Source organism: Enhydra lutris, unplaced genomic scaffold (assembly GCF_002288905.1).
Source record: "Enhydra lutris kenyoni isolate GAN:26980312 unplaced genomic scaffold, ASM228890v2 scaffoldscaffold6, whole genome shotgun sequence".
In the NCBI taxonomy this organism is placed as follows: Eukaryota; Metazoa; Chordata; class Mammalia; order Carnivora; family Mustelidae; genus Enhydra; species Enhydra lutris.
The window spans coordinates 14875369-14891462 of NW_019154090.1; the positions used below are offsets into that span (position 1 = coordinate 14875369).

General features: G+C 51.3%; 1 protein-coding gene across 5 annotated transcripts; it reads right to left on the reverse strand.

Moving 5' to 3' along the window:
- Nucleotides 1-785: 785 nt before the first annotated feature.
- On the reverse strand, nucleotides 786-10023 carry LOC111141572 (phosphatidylinositol glycan anchor biosynthesis class T). 5 transcript variants are annotated; one of them, XM_022494218.1, is made up of 12 exons: nucleotides 9809-10023; nucleotides 9080-9257; nucleotides 6944-7071; nucleotides 6507-6607; nucleotides 6307-6393; nucleotides 5698-5785; nucleotides 5493-5551; nucleotides 5237-5402; nucleotides 4390-4590; nucleotides 2336-2501; nucleotides 2149-2232; nucleotides 786-1433 (listed from the first exon to the last, which is right to left on the reverse strand). In XM_022494218.1, exons 1-12 carry the CDS (start codon nucleotides 9993-9995, stop codon nucleotides 1181-1183), a joined length of 1698 nt encoding a protein of 565 aa, XP_022349926.1. In that variant the 5' UTR covers nucleotides 9996-10023; the 3' UTR covers nucleotides 786-1180. The 5 variants fall into 5 exon arrangements, with proteins under 5 accessions (XP_022349926.1, XP_022349925.1, XP_022349928.1 ...); XM_022494217.1 differs by having other exon boundaries at nucleotides 5493-5590; XM_022494220.1 differs by lacking the exon at nucleotides 6944-7071 and having other exon boundaries at nucleotides 5493-5590; nucleotides 9120-9257.
- Nucleotides 10024-16094: the final 6071 nt, after the last annotated feature.

Here is a 16094-nt window from a genome sequence, read left to right on the forward strand (position 1 = left end):
GGAGGAAACAACTCTCTGGTTTCTAAGAGTGGCTTTAAGAGTGAACCAGACAGTAGAGGACAGTCTCTGGTTGGGGGAACAGGGCATTCTAAGCCAAACCGTTATGATGGGAGAGTTGGGAAAGGGACGGGCAGATGGCAAATACTTATTACACTTAATGCCAAGTGTGCCAGAGGCAGAAACAGAAGATGTGGGTGGGGAGGGGCATCTGCCTAAGGACCTACCACAGGAATCCAGGGTTTTATAACCAGAAGGGGAGGTGGGCAGGGGCAGGCCTTGATCCAGTGGACCTGGCTTCAACACCTGTGAGAGGTCTAAGGAACCACCCAGAACACAAGCTCATGAAAAGCCTGACAGAAATTCCAAGTCTGGGCTACACTCAGACCAACTGAATTCACAGGCTTTAGACCCCAGAAATCTGCATTATTTCACAAGCATCTCAGGGGATTCCAGGGCACAACACAGAAAACCAACACATGAAGCTCTTCCCCCTCCCCAGCTCTACCCCTGGTGATAGGGCACTGGTTCCCAGGGCTCCTGAGAGGCAGGAGGATGGTTCATGGTCATGGTCATGGATACACTTCTATAAATGCTCCCAGCCAAACCCAGGGAGCTCTGGGAATCACCAGTGAGGAGAAAGCAAGAGAGAAGAAGGAATTTTTAGCAGGAGGAAGAGGAGCTTTGTCTTTTGGGGTTTTGGGGGGCAGTGTAGGAAGTCTTATGCAGGTGCCCAGGAAACGAGCCCTATCTCCCTCTTCCTGGGCCTCAAGGACAGGAGGCAAAGAACCAAGGAAGCCGCTTTTATTCCACAACTGATAAGTCCCAGATACCACAGAGATACAAGTTCTTCACAGCATATCTGGGTCAATGCTGTCCTAGAGCTTTCTGCTGTGATGGAAACGTTTGTCCACACTGTCCAAGAGAGCAGCCACGAACCACTTTGGTTACTGAGCACTTGAAATATGGCTGGAATAGCAGAGGAAATGAATTTTTAAATTACTTTAAATTCAAATGGCTCAGGGCTACTGAACTGGACAGCACAGCTATGCCCCGGCCTCAGCCAGGGCCAGTTTGGTTTACAAGCCAACTCTGGAGAGAGCAAGTGGCAGAAAGAGCCCTTGGGGCCACCAGCAGCCCTCCCCAGGGAGCAAGAGCAGCCCCACTGCGCAGGGGGCAAATCTCAGAGTGGGGGAACACCACGGGCACGCCGGATGAGGTTGGCCAGCCGCTTGGCCAGGCCGCCCGTGCTGGGCTCCTCGATGTGGAAGGTTCTGGTGAGGAGATTGTAGAAGGAGCCATAGCACACGGCCACCACAGTGCACGTGAGGCAAATGACGTTGTAGGGCATGCTGAAGTCTGGCGTGGGCAGGTTCACCAGCAGCGGCTCTGTGTACAGGCGCACGAAGTAGCTAGAGCTGTCGGAGACCGGGTACCTGGGAGTCAGGAAGGAGAGGTGAGCGAGGTAGGCCTAGGATGCTCCCCCCACCAGCCCACCCCGTCGCCTCTCCAAGCTGCACCAGGCCCATTCCCGGTGGGAAGGGTATGCAAAGCCTTGTCAGCCTCAAAACCTTTTTGACAGAAGACCTCTCAGGTCAACACAGAAACAGGAGACAACACGGGAACCTGATCGAAGGCGAGCCGCCTTGTGCTGAATGAAGGGAGGGACGGGGCCCTACCTTTGCTCGCTGCTTCTTCCTTCGCCTCTGGTCTCTGCCTCGAGGCTGTCTCCTCAGAGAAGCCCTCCTGGATAAGGCCCTAGATTACTTCCCAGCACCCCTGACTCCATTACCCTAGACCAAAATCTCCCCTCCAGCCCCACGAGCAGCAGAGGGGCAAAGCTGTTCTGTGTCCTTTTGTACACCCAGTACTCTCTGAAGAACCTGGAATTCGCTAAGCACTCAGTGAAATATTCGTGACGAGAAACAATGAGTACGTGCAGGCTCTAAGTACAGCTCTTCTTGCCTCTTTCTTCTTCTAGAACCACTTCGGAATCATTTCCCAGAGTCTGGACAAATATTATAGACCACTAGGATTTTTACTGGGATTGAGTTAACTCAGCACATTGCTCTGGAAGGGGCAACACCCCGCCTTGACCTGGTCACCCACGTGGCTGCCCACCCCGAAACCGGCGGCAGAGGTCACACTTACAGGGACCTGAAGAGGGGGCTTTCCTCCCAGTCCACGGGCTTGGCTGCCACCATGCTGGGCACAAGGGCACTAAGGACAGACGGGCTGTGGAGAGGCAGAGGGGCATCGGTGTGTGTGGCTCCCTCATCAGGGCGAGCGGCATGGCGGGTGGCCGGGAGGCTGGGGGCAGACTATGAGGGGAGCCCACCTGACATAGAAACCATGGTTGGGGTCCGGGGTGTACTCGGTCCACTTGAGCAGCGCCCGCTCAAACTGAATGGAGACCTTGGTGGCCGAGTTGGCCGGCAGCTGGATCAGCATCTCCAGGAGGTGTGGCTGTAGCCGGTCCTGCGCGGGCTGGTAGTGGACGTAACCTGGGGACAGACAAGGGTCACCCACCCCTTTCTGCGGCCGTCACACACCCTCGTCCCTACCCCTTGAGGCCTGAGGCTCTGGGTCACAGGAGCCAGGCAGGATCAGGGAGGGGAGCAGGGTCTCGGGAAAGGGCAGCTGTCCCAAGGGCATGTTCAACCCAGTTAATCCTTCCATCACAGAAACTGGGGTGCCCAGCATCAGGCGCCTCATGTGGCGCAATGGGAAGTTCACAGAACCACCAGGAAATTTCCTGGCCAAAATGTGGAACCTGAATCTAATCAAGTTTCTGTATCTAACCACCAAATGCAGGGGAGAGAAGGGCCGGTTAACCACAGGCCCAAGGAGAGATTCAGGGTGTAGAACACCCCATTCCATACAACAAATGACCAAGTTTCTTCACAAATAGATTCAAAAAGAGAGAGAGAGCGGGAACTGCTATAGATTATGAGACTTAAAAGCAAACAGCCCAATGCAAGATGTTGTTCTTGGGGAACCTGAGTGGCAGGAGAGGGAAGAGGACACAGAACTCTGTGCTTTCTGTTCGGTTATCTCTAAACCTAAAACCGCCCTAAGAAAATGAAGTCTATTAACAAGATAAGCAAATGCAATACGAGGACCCTGTTTAGTTCTAACTCAAATAAACTATCAAGTGTTACTGTTCACTGGGGCGAGTGGGCATGATAAGGACGGGCGGTTTTGGGGAGGCCCTCTCCCTGTTAGAGACGTAGACCGAAGCACTGAAAGGTGGACCTGACATCTAGGATCAAAAGAAATTCCAGCAGAAAAGTAACAAAACCGAGAAAACGAATCAAGGGCAGAGATGACACATGGAGCGGGGGAGCGAGAGACGGAAGCCGACCGCGTGGGAATGTGTCACGCTCCCCAACGTGGGTGTGTGCTTGACACTTTCCAGAGCCAAAGGTTAAAAAACAAACCAGAAAAGCCTACAAAATACAGGCGTAAATGTTCGAGAAGATTCTGAAGGGGACGCAAACAGTGGTGCTGAAGGTAAGGAGAACAGCCCAGGTCGGAAAGTATAGGCAGCGAGAGGGGTGGTCACGGATGGCGAGTCTGGGTGTTTGGAATGTGCCAGAACCTCTTCCTGACAAGTATTCTGGGTTAGGTCTCCCTCCACTCCAAACCACAATGGCTTTAGCACTATTCCTGCCACCTGACAGAAAGCACGCAGTAAATACTAACTCCTCTTCAGAAAAAACGTGGCAAATAAAAATAAATTTTTTAAAACAACGCCTCTTTACCCCTCCCGAAGAGGCAAAAACCATCTACTCCAGCTTTATCTTTTTGGTTTCCCGATACCGTTTTCCTTGCTGCTAACCCATTCTCCACTGCAGGCCTACGAATCCACACAAAAGGACATGCCCGGGGCACCAAGGAAGAAGGAGCAAAGAAATAAAAAAGTCAGGAAATCACTGCTCTCACGAAGTCCTCTTAAGAACCCCCAGTCCTGTGGCACCTGGGTGGCTCAATGGGTTAAGCCTCTGCCTTTGGCTCAGGTCATGATCCCAGGGTCCTGAAATCGAGCCCCACATCAGGCTCTCTGCTCAGCAGGGAGCCTGCTTCCTCCTCTCTCCCTCTGTTGCTCTGCCTACTTGTGGTCTCTCTCTGTCAAATGAATAAATAAAATATTTTAAAAAATAAAAAAATAAAAGAACTCCCAGTCCTGTGTGTCTTAATTATCTCTGCTTTATAAATTACTTCCAGGTCTGGCACAGTAGGGCTAACCCTCCCCACAATTCAAACTCTTCTAAATTCTGCCTATGTGGTTTTTTGAGGTACGTGAGGAATTACTGCCCTGAGAAAGGGGGGCCTGGGTGGAGAACAAGACGGGGCAGGGGAGGGGTGGCGGCTGCGGGCCTTGGCTCTCACTCGGTTTGTTCTCCTTGCCCTTGGAGGTGATGGTGAGGGTGTGCACGTAGAGCCGCAGGTACCAGGGTACAGTGTCCAGCAGCAGCACGGGGAAGGCCCGGTACGGGTGAGTGTTGTACAGAAGCGTGTTCAGCTGCCCGCTCTGCAGCCCGTAGCCACTCACGTATCGCTGGGCGTGCAGGAACGGCGCCGGAGGGGCCTCTGTGAAGACGAGTCCACGATTAAGAGCTTCTAAAGGAAAGGTCACTCCTCGTCCCCGCTTCCCTGGTCACATCCAGAGTCTCACAGCCAGGGAGGTAACGGGAGGCGACGGGGAAGAGCGTGGCCACCAGACCTGGGAAGCGTGTATCCCGGAATCATTCCTGTCTTCCCCCGCCCACAGATGACAGAATCACTCTTCTGTACTAAGTACCTGTATGTGCCGAGCCCTGTGCCCCTCCAACCCAAACCAGGTGCCCTCATGATAGTCTGCACTTGGCCTCGGGAACACTGAATGTGATAATTGTTTCAGACCTGCCTCAGTCGACAGACATTACGTCTTCTGAATGCAGGGTATCTTCAGTCTTCAAAAAATATTTGCTAATAATTAAATGAATGTGTGAATAAACTCTGTGTTTTGCGTTAATAATCTCATCCAATCTGCTGGGTAACTATGTCCCCATTTTCTAGATGAGGCAGTGAGGTTAGGAACCTGCCCAAGGTCATAGAGCTTAGAAGATGTGGAGTTTGAATCAAGACATCGACTCAGGACCTAGGTCGAACCACATGCCTCACATCCCAAGGTAGGAGTCTCCCCTGAGATGGAACGCCCCGTAGCCCAGGGCCCTGCTGGCCCATGAGCACCCACCATGCTCGGGAGGGCTCCGCCACTTGAGCTGGAGGTTGAGGTTACGGGAGTTGTTGATCACGGTTGTGTCAAGCAAGTCGTAGATGGCGTAGGTCTTCCGGGTCCCGAGGGTGACGTCCTGGTATGTGGTGGTTGGGGGCGGGTTCACCTCCAACGTCTCATTGTCCTGGGGGCACAAGGGCAGGGCTGCGAAGTGAGCAGAGGTGCAGACTGGCCTTGGATGGAGGGGGACGACTGCGACTGGAGACGCGGGTACCTGGTTGTGGCTGGTGATGTCTACATAGACACGGCTCTCTGACGCCAGCGGACAGGGCTCTGTAAGGGTTCGGGAGAACATCCGGAAGAGGGACCAGTCTGAGGAGCGGAGAGGAGGGTTGAGTGGGGCTGAGGACTAGGCCTGGTCTGCAGACACAGGGTGGGACCCGTGATGGGGTAGCCAGCAAGTTGCCGAGGCAGCTTACCTTTCTTCCCCTGTCCTGTGACGAAGGCATCGTACACCACGGAAAGGGTCTGCCTCAGCTCCCAGGAGATGCTGGTACAGCGCGCGTTCTACCACAGGGGCCAGACAGCAGCAGTCGGGACGCACCCATCCCCGCGCCCCTCGCACCGCTGCAGGGACTCCTACCTGGTCTTGTCCCTTGTCTGTCATGTCCCCTCCCACCCATCCACTTGCTTCCGTTCACTACTGAGCATGCGGCCCTGTGCCAGCAGCGGGATGTGCACCAGCCGGAGAAACTGCCACCGCCACCCACAGGCACTGGCACTCCTGTTATTCTCACTTGACAGATGTCGAAATCAGGCTCAGGGAAATGAAACGATGTGCTCGAGGTCATGCCCACGGAGTGACTGGGCTGGCCGCTGCACGCACAGCTTTGTCCTCCACCACGATGCCCCATGACACGGATTTACTGAACGCTTGCCAGGCAGCCACTCCATTTCCACGGTGTGTGCCAACGCCCCAAATAATCGGGATCCCAGCTAACGCTACTGGCGCGGCCCGCAAAACACACCAGGCTACGGGCTTCATCGGCATGTTCCCTCAGAGCCGTCTGAGGGCACCTGTGACTTACTCTGCACACAGGACGGATGTGCACCGCCTGGGAGTGGTAGCTGGTATGGAACAAACGGTCAGCCTTCAGCAGCACAGACAGGCCTGCCTGGAGGAAGCAGGAAGAGAGGAAGAGTCAGGGCCCCTCACCGTGGGACACTTGCGCAAGGGCCTGGAGGTCAGGCAGGGAAGCGGTGGGTGCTCAGAGCACTCTGGCCTCACCTTGGAGCTACAGGGCAAGAGCTTCTTCCAGGGGGTGAGGTTCTCCGTGCAGACGACCTCCCGCGGCAGCACAGCGTAGCGCAGGAAGGAATGATCAGTGCCTGAGGGAGACACGAGTCTGTCTGGGGTGGACTCTGTGGCCCAATAATTCAGGACCCACACTCCTAAGACAGTGGGGGAGGACCCCCTCCTGCTCGCCATGCAGCTCTCCCATACCACCACCCTAATGGTGCTGGCTGGGGGTGGGACCCCTCCACCCCTCCCCTCCTTGGGAGAAGGCAAGTTAGAGACAGCATGGTCTCAGAAAGCCTTCCTCTGGGGTCTGCGCACCCAGGGGATTTAGGATCCGGCTCAGCTGAAGGAGGAGGAAGCTGAAGATAAAAGGAGGCAAACGTTCGGGCAAGAGGGAGAAGGAAAGGGCCACAGGGCTATCTCACCATTGGCCAGCCCCAGAGGTTTGAAGGAGGCAGTGGGAGTGACCGTGTTGGTAGAATCGATGAAGTTCAGAGAGGCGCAGAAGATCCCCGAGAGGACATTACTGAGCTCCTTCCAAGATTTATCCACGCTGGATGGAGACACAAACCCACTCACTGGCACTGGGCTCCCTCCCTCCAAGCCTGCACTTGACAGACTGGCTAGCTGATGCAGCTGCCGTGCCCCCCCTGTCCTGCTCAGCTGCCTCCTGGGTCTCGCCCTACCCACCCCTTCCTCCTTACTCTCTTCTGGACATCCCGGCATCCCCAAAGGTCTCTGCTCAGGCGATTCTTCCTCCTGCCTGGCAATGTGGTACTCACCCCTCTCCACCCACAGTCAAAGAGGCTCCCTCCTCTAGAAAGACTTTCCAGCCTTCCACACCCACAGCCTCCTCCTGTGCTGCCATCTGACTATCTGAGCCTCTCCTGAGGTCCCTCCTGGGACATGTCGAGGGAGCAGCAGCCTCTTGTTCTAAGCATCTCTTCTCCTCAACTAGGCTATGAGCAACCTGGGGATGGGGAACAAGTCTGGGTCACTTATGTATATCCCACAACACCACGTAAAGTGCCCACATCTTCAGAGGCTTAGATCAGCCCGCTGATCCACTCTGAGGTGTGGCCAGCTAGGCAAAAAAGACACACACCCTGGCCATGAAAGTAAGTCTTGCCTCTACCCTCAGAGAGGGAAGTCCTACATCCATAAAGGCTCACTGAACAAGGGAAAACAACCATTCTAGTACCCTAAAAAAATCTCAAATAAGAAAGAAAAATATCACAACAGATTTTCTCTCCATATTAAGAACAGAAAGTATAAAATCAAAATTCTAAACACCAGCTCCATGTTATAGGAAATTATGAGCTGAGGGGAGACAGTGATAGCCAGGCAGAGGGGAGCATTGGGGGGGAGGGGGACAAAGGAGTTAGAGTTCAGGCAAAAAAGAAAGACTCAGCAAATCTAGAAGTCACAGCTTGCACCTCATTTGATATCATCTTAGCATTGTCCTGGGGTTTTTTGATAACCCTCTGCTCAGAGCTTTCAATTGCTCCAATAGCTAAGCCTCATGTAAAGACTGCAGAGTTGAAGCTTGAAAGCTCTATACAAGCTGTAATTGTGTTTCCCGTGGTGAGGACAACACTGACCCAAGCCGCTTTTCTTACATTTTGAAATTACTGACTGATATTTAAGTTTGCCAATTTTCACACTAAGATCCAGATTTCTGGCATCTCTTGAAAATGAGATTACCTGATGACAGTAGGCCTCTATTCCCAGATGGCCACAATCCACTGGGGGTGAGTGACAGCTGTCCTCTCAAGCTCTCTAGCCTGCCACAGTCCCCACCACTCCCTATTATGTCCCCCTTTTAAAATCATGTTTGTCCTACAGATTTCTCATAGTGGGATTAAGAGCAAATTGTGGTACAGCAGTGGTACCTAAACCTGTCCCTCTCCCAAACAAAAGCTAGTCCTCCAGTGCCGAGATCTGGGATCCTGTAGGTCAATTCTAGCCCACAGATGTTTTGTTTGGCCCTCATGGTACCATCATCATTATCATCATCATCATTATGTGAATGTCTTTTAAAAGGTTATCCAGTGGGCACCTGGGTGGCTCAGAGGGCTAAGCCTCTGCCTTCGGCTCAGGTCATAATCCCAGAGTCCTAGGATCGAGCCCCGCATCGGGCTCTCTGCTCAGCAGGGAGCCTGCTTCCCCCTCTCTCTCTGCCTGCCTCTCTGCCTACTTGTGATCTCTGTCTGTCAAATAAATAAATAAAATCTTTAAAAAAAAAAAAGGTTATCCAGTTTGCCACAGACTTCTACTGCCTTACATCCAAGTAAGCTTCAAATCATCTGTCACCTGTCTCTGTAGATACATCCATGTGCTACCTCAGGTCTGGAAGTGTCAGGGAAGTGAAAAACACTAAAGTAAAGAATGCCACTCAGTAATATGGTAATATCGTTTCTTATTTCCGATGCCACCTTTACCCCCCAAGGAACTGCTGCCTGCTGGAACTGCTGTCCCCCAAGAGCAGTGGCAGGATGACAACACCGGCCACTGCCACATTCCCTCCATTGCCTGCAACAGGACTCAGGGTGGGCACTCACTCAGTGACGGTGTCCTGGAACCAGACCCAGAGTTCTGCACCTGATGGGGCCTGCAGGAAAGGTGGCCCCCAGTACCGAGTCCTCCAGAAGCCTTGTGTGAATGACAAGTGCAGCTCTCGAAGAGAATACTTGGAGATCAACTGCCCCAGGGCTTTGGGAAACAGCCTATAATGAGACACTGGAAAAGGGGAGTAGGTGAGTGATGACCCTGGAGGGCGGGTTCTCAGCCACCCTAACGCAGCAATAGACCCCGAACTCTGAGGCTGGAGAGATCTGAATGCAGGACGAAACTGCCACTCACTAGCGATGTGATCTTGACCAAGTGCCTTTATCTGTCTACATCTCCAACTTCTTCCTCACAACCTCTTACAGAACTTAGCTCTGTGCCTAGCTCCCAGGCTAAATGGCAAAAGCCAACAGCATCATCATCCGAGTTGTTGACAAAGGGCTCTAACTAAAGGATGGGAGTGGCAGCCCAGACCTGAGGAAGAGCACCTGGTCTAGCAGTCTGGAGGAGTCCGTGCCCCTCTCCGGGCCTTAGTTTCACCACCAGTACAATGGGGTTCTTCAATAACTATCCCATCTTCCCCAAAGAGCTAGTTTATCCAGCCCCACGCTCAGGGGCCAGAACTCCCCCCGCCCAGGGACCAGGCTCCGCCCCCGGGATCCCGCCTCCACGCCCCTTCCCAGCAGGTGCCACAGCTGTCTTTCTCCAGTCTCATCTCTCACCTTCTTCCCGCTGCAAATCGGAATCCCACCGTGTGCGAAACTGGAACGTGGCGGCTACATCCCCAGACGGCAGCGGGGTGATAACAAGCTCCTCCCGCAGGGTGTCGCGTGGGGGCTCTGCATGGCCCCTGCCCCCCGACCCCAGAAGCAGCAGCACGAGCACGGCCAGCGGCAAGGCCGCCGCCATGTCTACCACTGCTTCTGCCTCCCAGCGGTGCCCGCCCCCACGAAGGCCGGTCTCCAATAGGAAGAACGTAAGAGAAATGACTTCCGGTGCTATCCCGGAAACCGGGGCCAGGTTACCAGAGAGGCGGCTGGGCTGGGTCCTTCAGGGCGGGTGGGTTTGAGGGGGCACGAAGGGTGGGGGACGTCTGGCATGACTGGGAGCTGGATTGAGGACCCCCCTCCCGACTTTGGGCTATTCGTGTCCATTATAATGTGCTTAATAATACAGAGCGCCGCCGCTGTGCCTATGTGATAGCTGAGGAAACAGACTGAAAAAGTCTTTCGGGAGGGTCACATGGCAGGGCTCCTGTATGCGGCTTCCTCAGCTTCTAGGCGTGTCCATTTGCCCAGTCCTAAATGGGGTGCAGAGCTTTGCTGTAAAACCCCCAAGTAACTGGCCCCTTTAGCATGAAATATGTCAAACATCAGCAAAGTTGGAAGAATGAACACCTGTTATAATGAACACCTATTTCCCCATCACATAGACTCCTCCATTAACATTTTACTATACTGGCTTTATCACATGGTCTGTAAGTCCCTCAATTCCTCTTATGTTCTGATACATAAAGGTATCAGAACATAAGGTAAATTGCAGACATAATTACACTTCTCCCCTAAATATTTCGGCATGCATGTTACTAAATAAAGCTTAATGTTTGTTTACATTTTGGTGTAAAATTTACACACAATGAAATGCGCAACTCTAAAGTGCACGTTCACGGAGTCTGACAAAAGCATACACCTGTGTAAACCAAACTCCTATCAAGATTTAGAACATTCCTAAAACCCCAGAAAGTTGGTTAATGCCCATTGTCAGCCGATCCCTGGCCCCTCCTACCTTCCAGAGGCGATCACTATCGATTTTTCTGCACAAAATAATCTGTTCTAGGGGCGCCTGGGTGGCTCAGTGGGTTAAAGCCTCTGCCTTCCGCTCCGGTCATGATCCCAGAGTCCTGGGATCGGCCCGCGTTGGGCTTTCTGCTTAGCGGGGAGCCTGCTTCCCCCTCTCTCTCTGCCTGCCTCTGCCTGCTTGTGATCTGTCAAATAAATAAAATCTTTAAAAAAAAAAAATCTGTTCTAGAGGTTCATGTGAGTGAAACCATCATATAGAACGTGTATTTTCTTGTTTAAGAGTTCTTTCACAGGAGTAATGTTTCTGAGAATCATCCGTGTTCTCGCTTGTATCAGCCGTTTCTCTTTATTGCTATGTGGTTTCACATTGTAAGAATATACCTTAGTTTATCCATTCTGATGATCAACACCTGAATTCTTTCAAGTCTTTATTTTGAAGTCGGTTGCTGTATACCTTATTGTCCGTTGTGTAAATAGTTAGGAATGGTTAAAGGTCATAGATAATGTTTAACTTTTTAAGTAACTGCCAGATCTTTTCTCCAAATGTATCATTTTATACTTGCACCCACCATATATCAGAGTTTTGGTTGGTCCACATCCTGCTCAACTCTTGTTTTCAATTTGAGAGTACTTTTTAGCTTGAGCCATATGGTATATGTAGTGGTATCTTACTGTGGTTTTATTTTGCATTTCCCTGGTACCTAATGATGTTGTGCATCTTTTCATATGCTTATTGGCCATACATATATTTTCTCTTGCGAAGGGTTGAAATCTTTTTGTATCCCCCACGATTTCTATTGGCTTGTTTGCCTTGTTACTGAGTTGGTGGAGTTCCGATGTTAAATTCCTGCTTTGGTTTTTCCAGCTGCCCTACGAGGAACACATTCATGAAGGATTTCACTCCTCGTCTCTTGGCAAAACTCACAACCATACTTCTACAAAGAGTCAAATTTGGTTTTGGACAGGTCTGCCGAGATATACCCCAACCAACCAAAGAGGAAGTGTCAAAAAGATGTCTTCCTGTCATTATGCCCTCATTCTACTTCCAACTAGTGTTCTTCTCCCACTCGACATGGAATAAAGGCCATGAGCTTAGATGTCAGAAAACCCCCCAGGCCAGCTTCTAATCCACAGAAGCAATGAGCAATCTGAGGATCACTTTTCTTCTGTAAAATGGATGAACCTCCTTTCAGCGTTGTTGTGAGGACTAGAAATTATGTATATGTAGGACCTAGATTGTAGTAAGTACTTAATAATATTGAGCATCATTGACTCAAACAGTTCTTGGAGGTAGGGTCTGTGATCGCCATTTTGCAGATAGGAAAACAGGTACAGAAACTCAGATGTTGCCTAAGATCACAGTCCGTCATGAAGCCAGGACTAGAGTTTATTCCATTGACCTCAAAAAAAAATAAATAAATAAAATAAAATAAAAATAAAAGAGGAGCTGCCATCATTATGATTATTTTATATTTCTATGCTTTGTCTTCTTTTGAAATTGCCTGTCCCCATCATTGAAGACCCAGTCGCCTCCAGACTTAGCTTCTCCCTTTGTACTGTTTTGCAGTTTTCTGTGCACTTCTGCTACAGCCCGTGTTCTCTTTCCGTTATCTGTGGCCACATCTACTCCTGGGAGAGCCCCTGGTCACCTTTGTATTCCTGTTGCCTAAGCAAGGAAGCCAGCACAGACCAGGTGCTCAACAATGTGTGGATGAACAAGTCACAGCACAGTTCATACTGTCCCCACACTGCCATGCTGTTCCCAATGTCAGGTTCTGTGCATTCTTTAGGGACTACAGCGTGCACCTTCCAGGGAATCTTCTCCCAAGCTGTGGTCCCTCATATTTCCTCCACAGATAGGATTCTAAGGGATGAGTCTGTCTTCTTCCCTCCTCCCCAGAGTCTGTGACAAGCCCGCAATAGCCACACTGCGGCTTGGAGGCTGAAAGTTGGGCTGCTTGCCTCGGAGCTGGTTCCAGATCATCCTCTCCTCTCCAGGGGCACTGCGTGGCCTCAAGAAACAGTCAGCTGGAGCTGCTGGCTCTGAAGGCTGGCCAAGCCCCTGTGGTTTTGCAGAAGAAGAGATCATTGTCCAAGCAGGAAGTGGTCCTGGGGTCTCCGCTGACCCTAGACTTTTCCAGGCAGGGCTGGGGCTCATGGCAGCTGACCTGGAAGCTCCCCAGAGGCTCACACACAATTCTGCTTCTCCAGACAACTGGAGATCCCTGTCCCCAGGCAGGCACCCTGCCCCAAACCTCACAGATCTTAGCAACACGTGCCTGGAATACTAAGAGATTTGTCGACATATTGACAGCAACCAAGCTAGTCCAGCTTCCCGTCATTTGCCTTGGAGGGGAACAGGGTGATCCTGGGAGCCGAGAAGCCCCGTAGAGCAGAGTCACGGACTTCACAGGCTGCAACCCAGAGAAGGCTCAGCCACAGTCAGACAGGTGGTTGAGCTTTGCTACTCCAAAGGCAGGGAGAAGGCACAAGGACAGGGCCATGTCTTTTATGTGCAGCAAAATCATAAGCAACTCAGAAAAACTGCAAAATTTCACACGAGACTGAGCCCCGGCCCAGTTTAGTAGATGATCTCAACTTGGACACAGAGGCTTTTAGACAAAAGGAGCACAAAACTCCCACAAGTTTCTCACCAGCGCTAGGAAAAGCACTTCAGAGCTGTCACTTACAATGGCCTCCTACAGGGGTGGAAGCAGGCTGGGACTATGGGAAGACTGCAGGCCCGTCACTCACTCAGCCTGGGTGGCACAAAGAACTTTGGGATTTAGGCTGAAGGCCACTGATCCCATGGGTTGTGTTTGATGTACAAAGGGAGGTGGAATGGTTTCTTTCTTCTGATGTGAGAAATGACTAGATGCCCTTACAGGCTGAGTCCTAGAACCCTCCTTTCTCCTTCCACTCCCCCTCCCTCCCTGGGCACGCACACTCTCTCACTTACCACCTACACACTGGTTGCTCCCATCTATTTATTTTCTCAGCCTAATCCTCTCTAAATCCAACACTCCAAGTGCCCGCCCAACGTGTCTTCCTGCAGGTCTCAGAAGCACCTCAAGCTCACCAAGGCCAAAACCAAATTTGCGACCTTCTTCCAAGACCTGGCTCTGCCCTGCACTCCCCATCTGGGAGAACGACTCTCCACATCATCCTGTTGCACAAGGGAGAAAAAATGGTGGCACCCTGTCCTCTTCCTCTCACCTACCTGTCAAATCTTTTGGAACCTGTCCCCTAAACCTCTCTCTTCATTCCTTCCACCTTTCTACAACCCGTCCACCTCCGTGCAAGTCCATTATCCCGCTATGTAGCTGGCTGCCATCCACTCCTGGTTCCCAGGCATCCAGGCTGCTGCTCTCCAGTCAGCACTCCATGAGGAGCCTCCCCCCTCCCCTCTGCCTCCCTCACTCCCCTTCCTTGACTCCTTCTTATCCTTCAGGGCTCAGCTCAGATGCTATTTTCTCAAGGGAAATGCCCCATGACTCCTCTTAATAGGTTATTAATTCCTTCCTCGCACTGGTCAGAGATGCAGTTTTGCACTTGGACCCCCACTAGACTCGACTCCCATAAAGGCGGCACTTTTTTTTCCACTCTACATTCCTCACTCTGTGTCTTACAGATGTTTAACACTGACATTTAATTTAATAAATATTTATAGAATGAATGTCATTTATTTTTTATAGCCTGCCTCAACCCAGTCAAGCTGATCATTACCATTAACTCTCGCATGGGAGTATTGTGTTAGGTGTCTGTCCTGAGCCTGTCCTCCTCCAGCGTATTCCCTACACTGTGGCCAGAATTACCTTCTTAACAAGCAAATGCAACCACCTGTAGTCCTTCATGAGTTCCCATAAAGTTCAGATTCATTAACGTGGCCTCTAACATGTAAACTGCCAGTTACCTATCCAAAGACTATTGTCCTCTTGTTCCTTAGAAACATAACCCTGATTTTTATCAAGACAGCAGCATGCTTTACTAAAGGCCCATCCCGACCTCTCCAGTAGCCACGGTGCTTCTGAGAGGTTTGAAAAGTCAGAAATCAGATGCACTGACTCAAAAAGCTTATTGTCTTTCCAAAGGCCAGAATTTTCTTTCTTCCAGGTAATGTTGTGTCCCTATGTCTATAAAACATCTGTGAGACGTTGCTCACGTTAGCAAGCTCTGGTCAGTGGGATGAAAGTGTACGCCACTGGTTAGAACTTCCAAGGACACGTCCTGAAGCGGACATCGACAGCAGGCTGTGCTTTGCCCGTCCCCAGTTTCTTTCCCACTTTCTTCCGGTTTCAAGGACATGATGGGCAAAGCTTCAACAGCCATCTCAGACAGGAGCCGTCAATGGGAATTCGAGCCCTGTGGCTGGGACGGCTGAGCAAAAAGAGCCAAAAAGGACCTCAGAGCAGCCATGTAGCCCTGAACTTTAGACTTCTTTAATATGAGGAAATAAATTAAGCCTCTGACCTTTTACTAGCAGCCAAATTGAAACTTGATATAGGCTTCCAAGTATTTCAGGAGTAACCTTGGTCAGTGTCCCCTCTCTCACCTACCTCTCGTCCCCAGTTGCAACAGTGCAGCCCCGCTGAACGTCTCTCAGTTCCTCAGAGCTATTTCTCTCCCTTTACCGTCTGCCCAGGCTGCTCTTTCTGCTGGGATTACAGCCCCCACTTGGCAAACTCCTACTCAGTCTCTGGATCTCAGCTTAAAAATCAGCTCTTCGGTGGCCAGATGAGCTATTTTCTGATACCAGAGTTGTTCTTCATCATGCTACTGATTAGCCCGTGAACCGTGGCGTTTACTTGGTTTTCTCCGCCAGAGAGAGAATCAAGTACTGAAGGCAGGGGTGCAGATTGTCTTGTTCAGAACTGTTTTCCGGGGCGCCTGGGTGGCTCCGTGGGTTAAAGCCCCTGCCTTCAGCTCAGGTCATGACCCCAGGGTCCTAGGATCCAGCCTCATGTCAGGCTCTCTGCTCAGCAGGGAGCCTGCCTCCCCCCCACCACCGATCTCTCCACCTGCCTATGCCTACTTGTGATCTCTCTCTCTGTCGAATAAATGAATAAAATCTTAAAAAAAAAAAAAAAAAGAACTATTTTCCAAATGCCCGGCACACGTATTCAAGAACTATTTCCTGAAGAGATGGAGGGATGGTGTTGGTTAGACAGAGTGGGTCTGAGATCTCTGCAACGTGACACATGAAGGGGAG

What these genes read in the sequence shown, in the direction of transcription:
- LOC111141572 (XM_022494217.1), bottom strand. Translation starts at nt 9,995, where the DNA reads ATGGCGGCGGCCTTGCCGCTGGCCGTGCTCGTGCTGCTGCTTCTGGGG. An exon ending in CGATTTGCAGCGGGAAGAAG is followed by an intron (nt 9,258 to 9,808) that starts GTGAGAGATGAG and finishes CCCCTTTTCCAG; the next exon opens with TGTCTCATTATAGGCTGTTT. An exon ending in TCTTGCCCTGTAGCTCCAAG is followed by an intron (nt 6,394 to 6,506) that starts GTGAGGCCAGAG and finishes TGCTTCCTCCAG; the next exon opens with GCAGGCCTGTCTGTGCTGCT.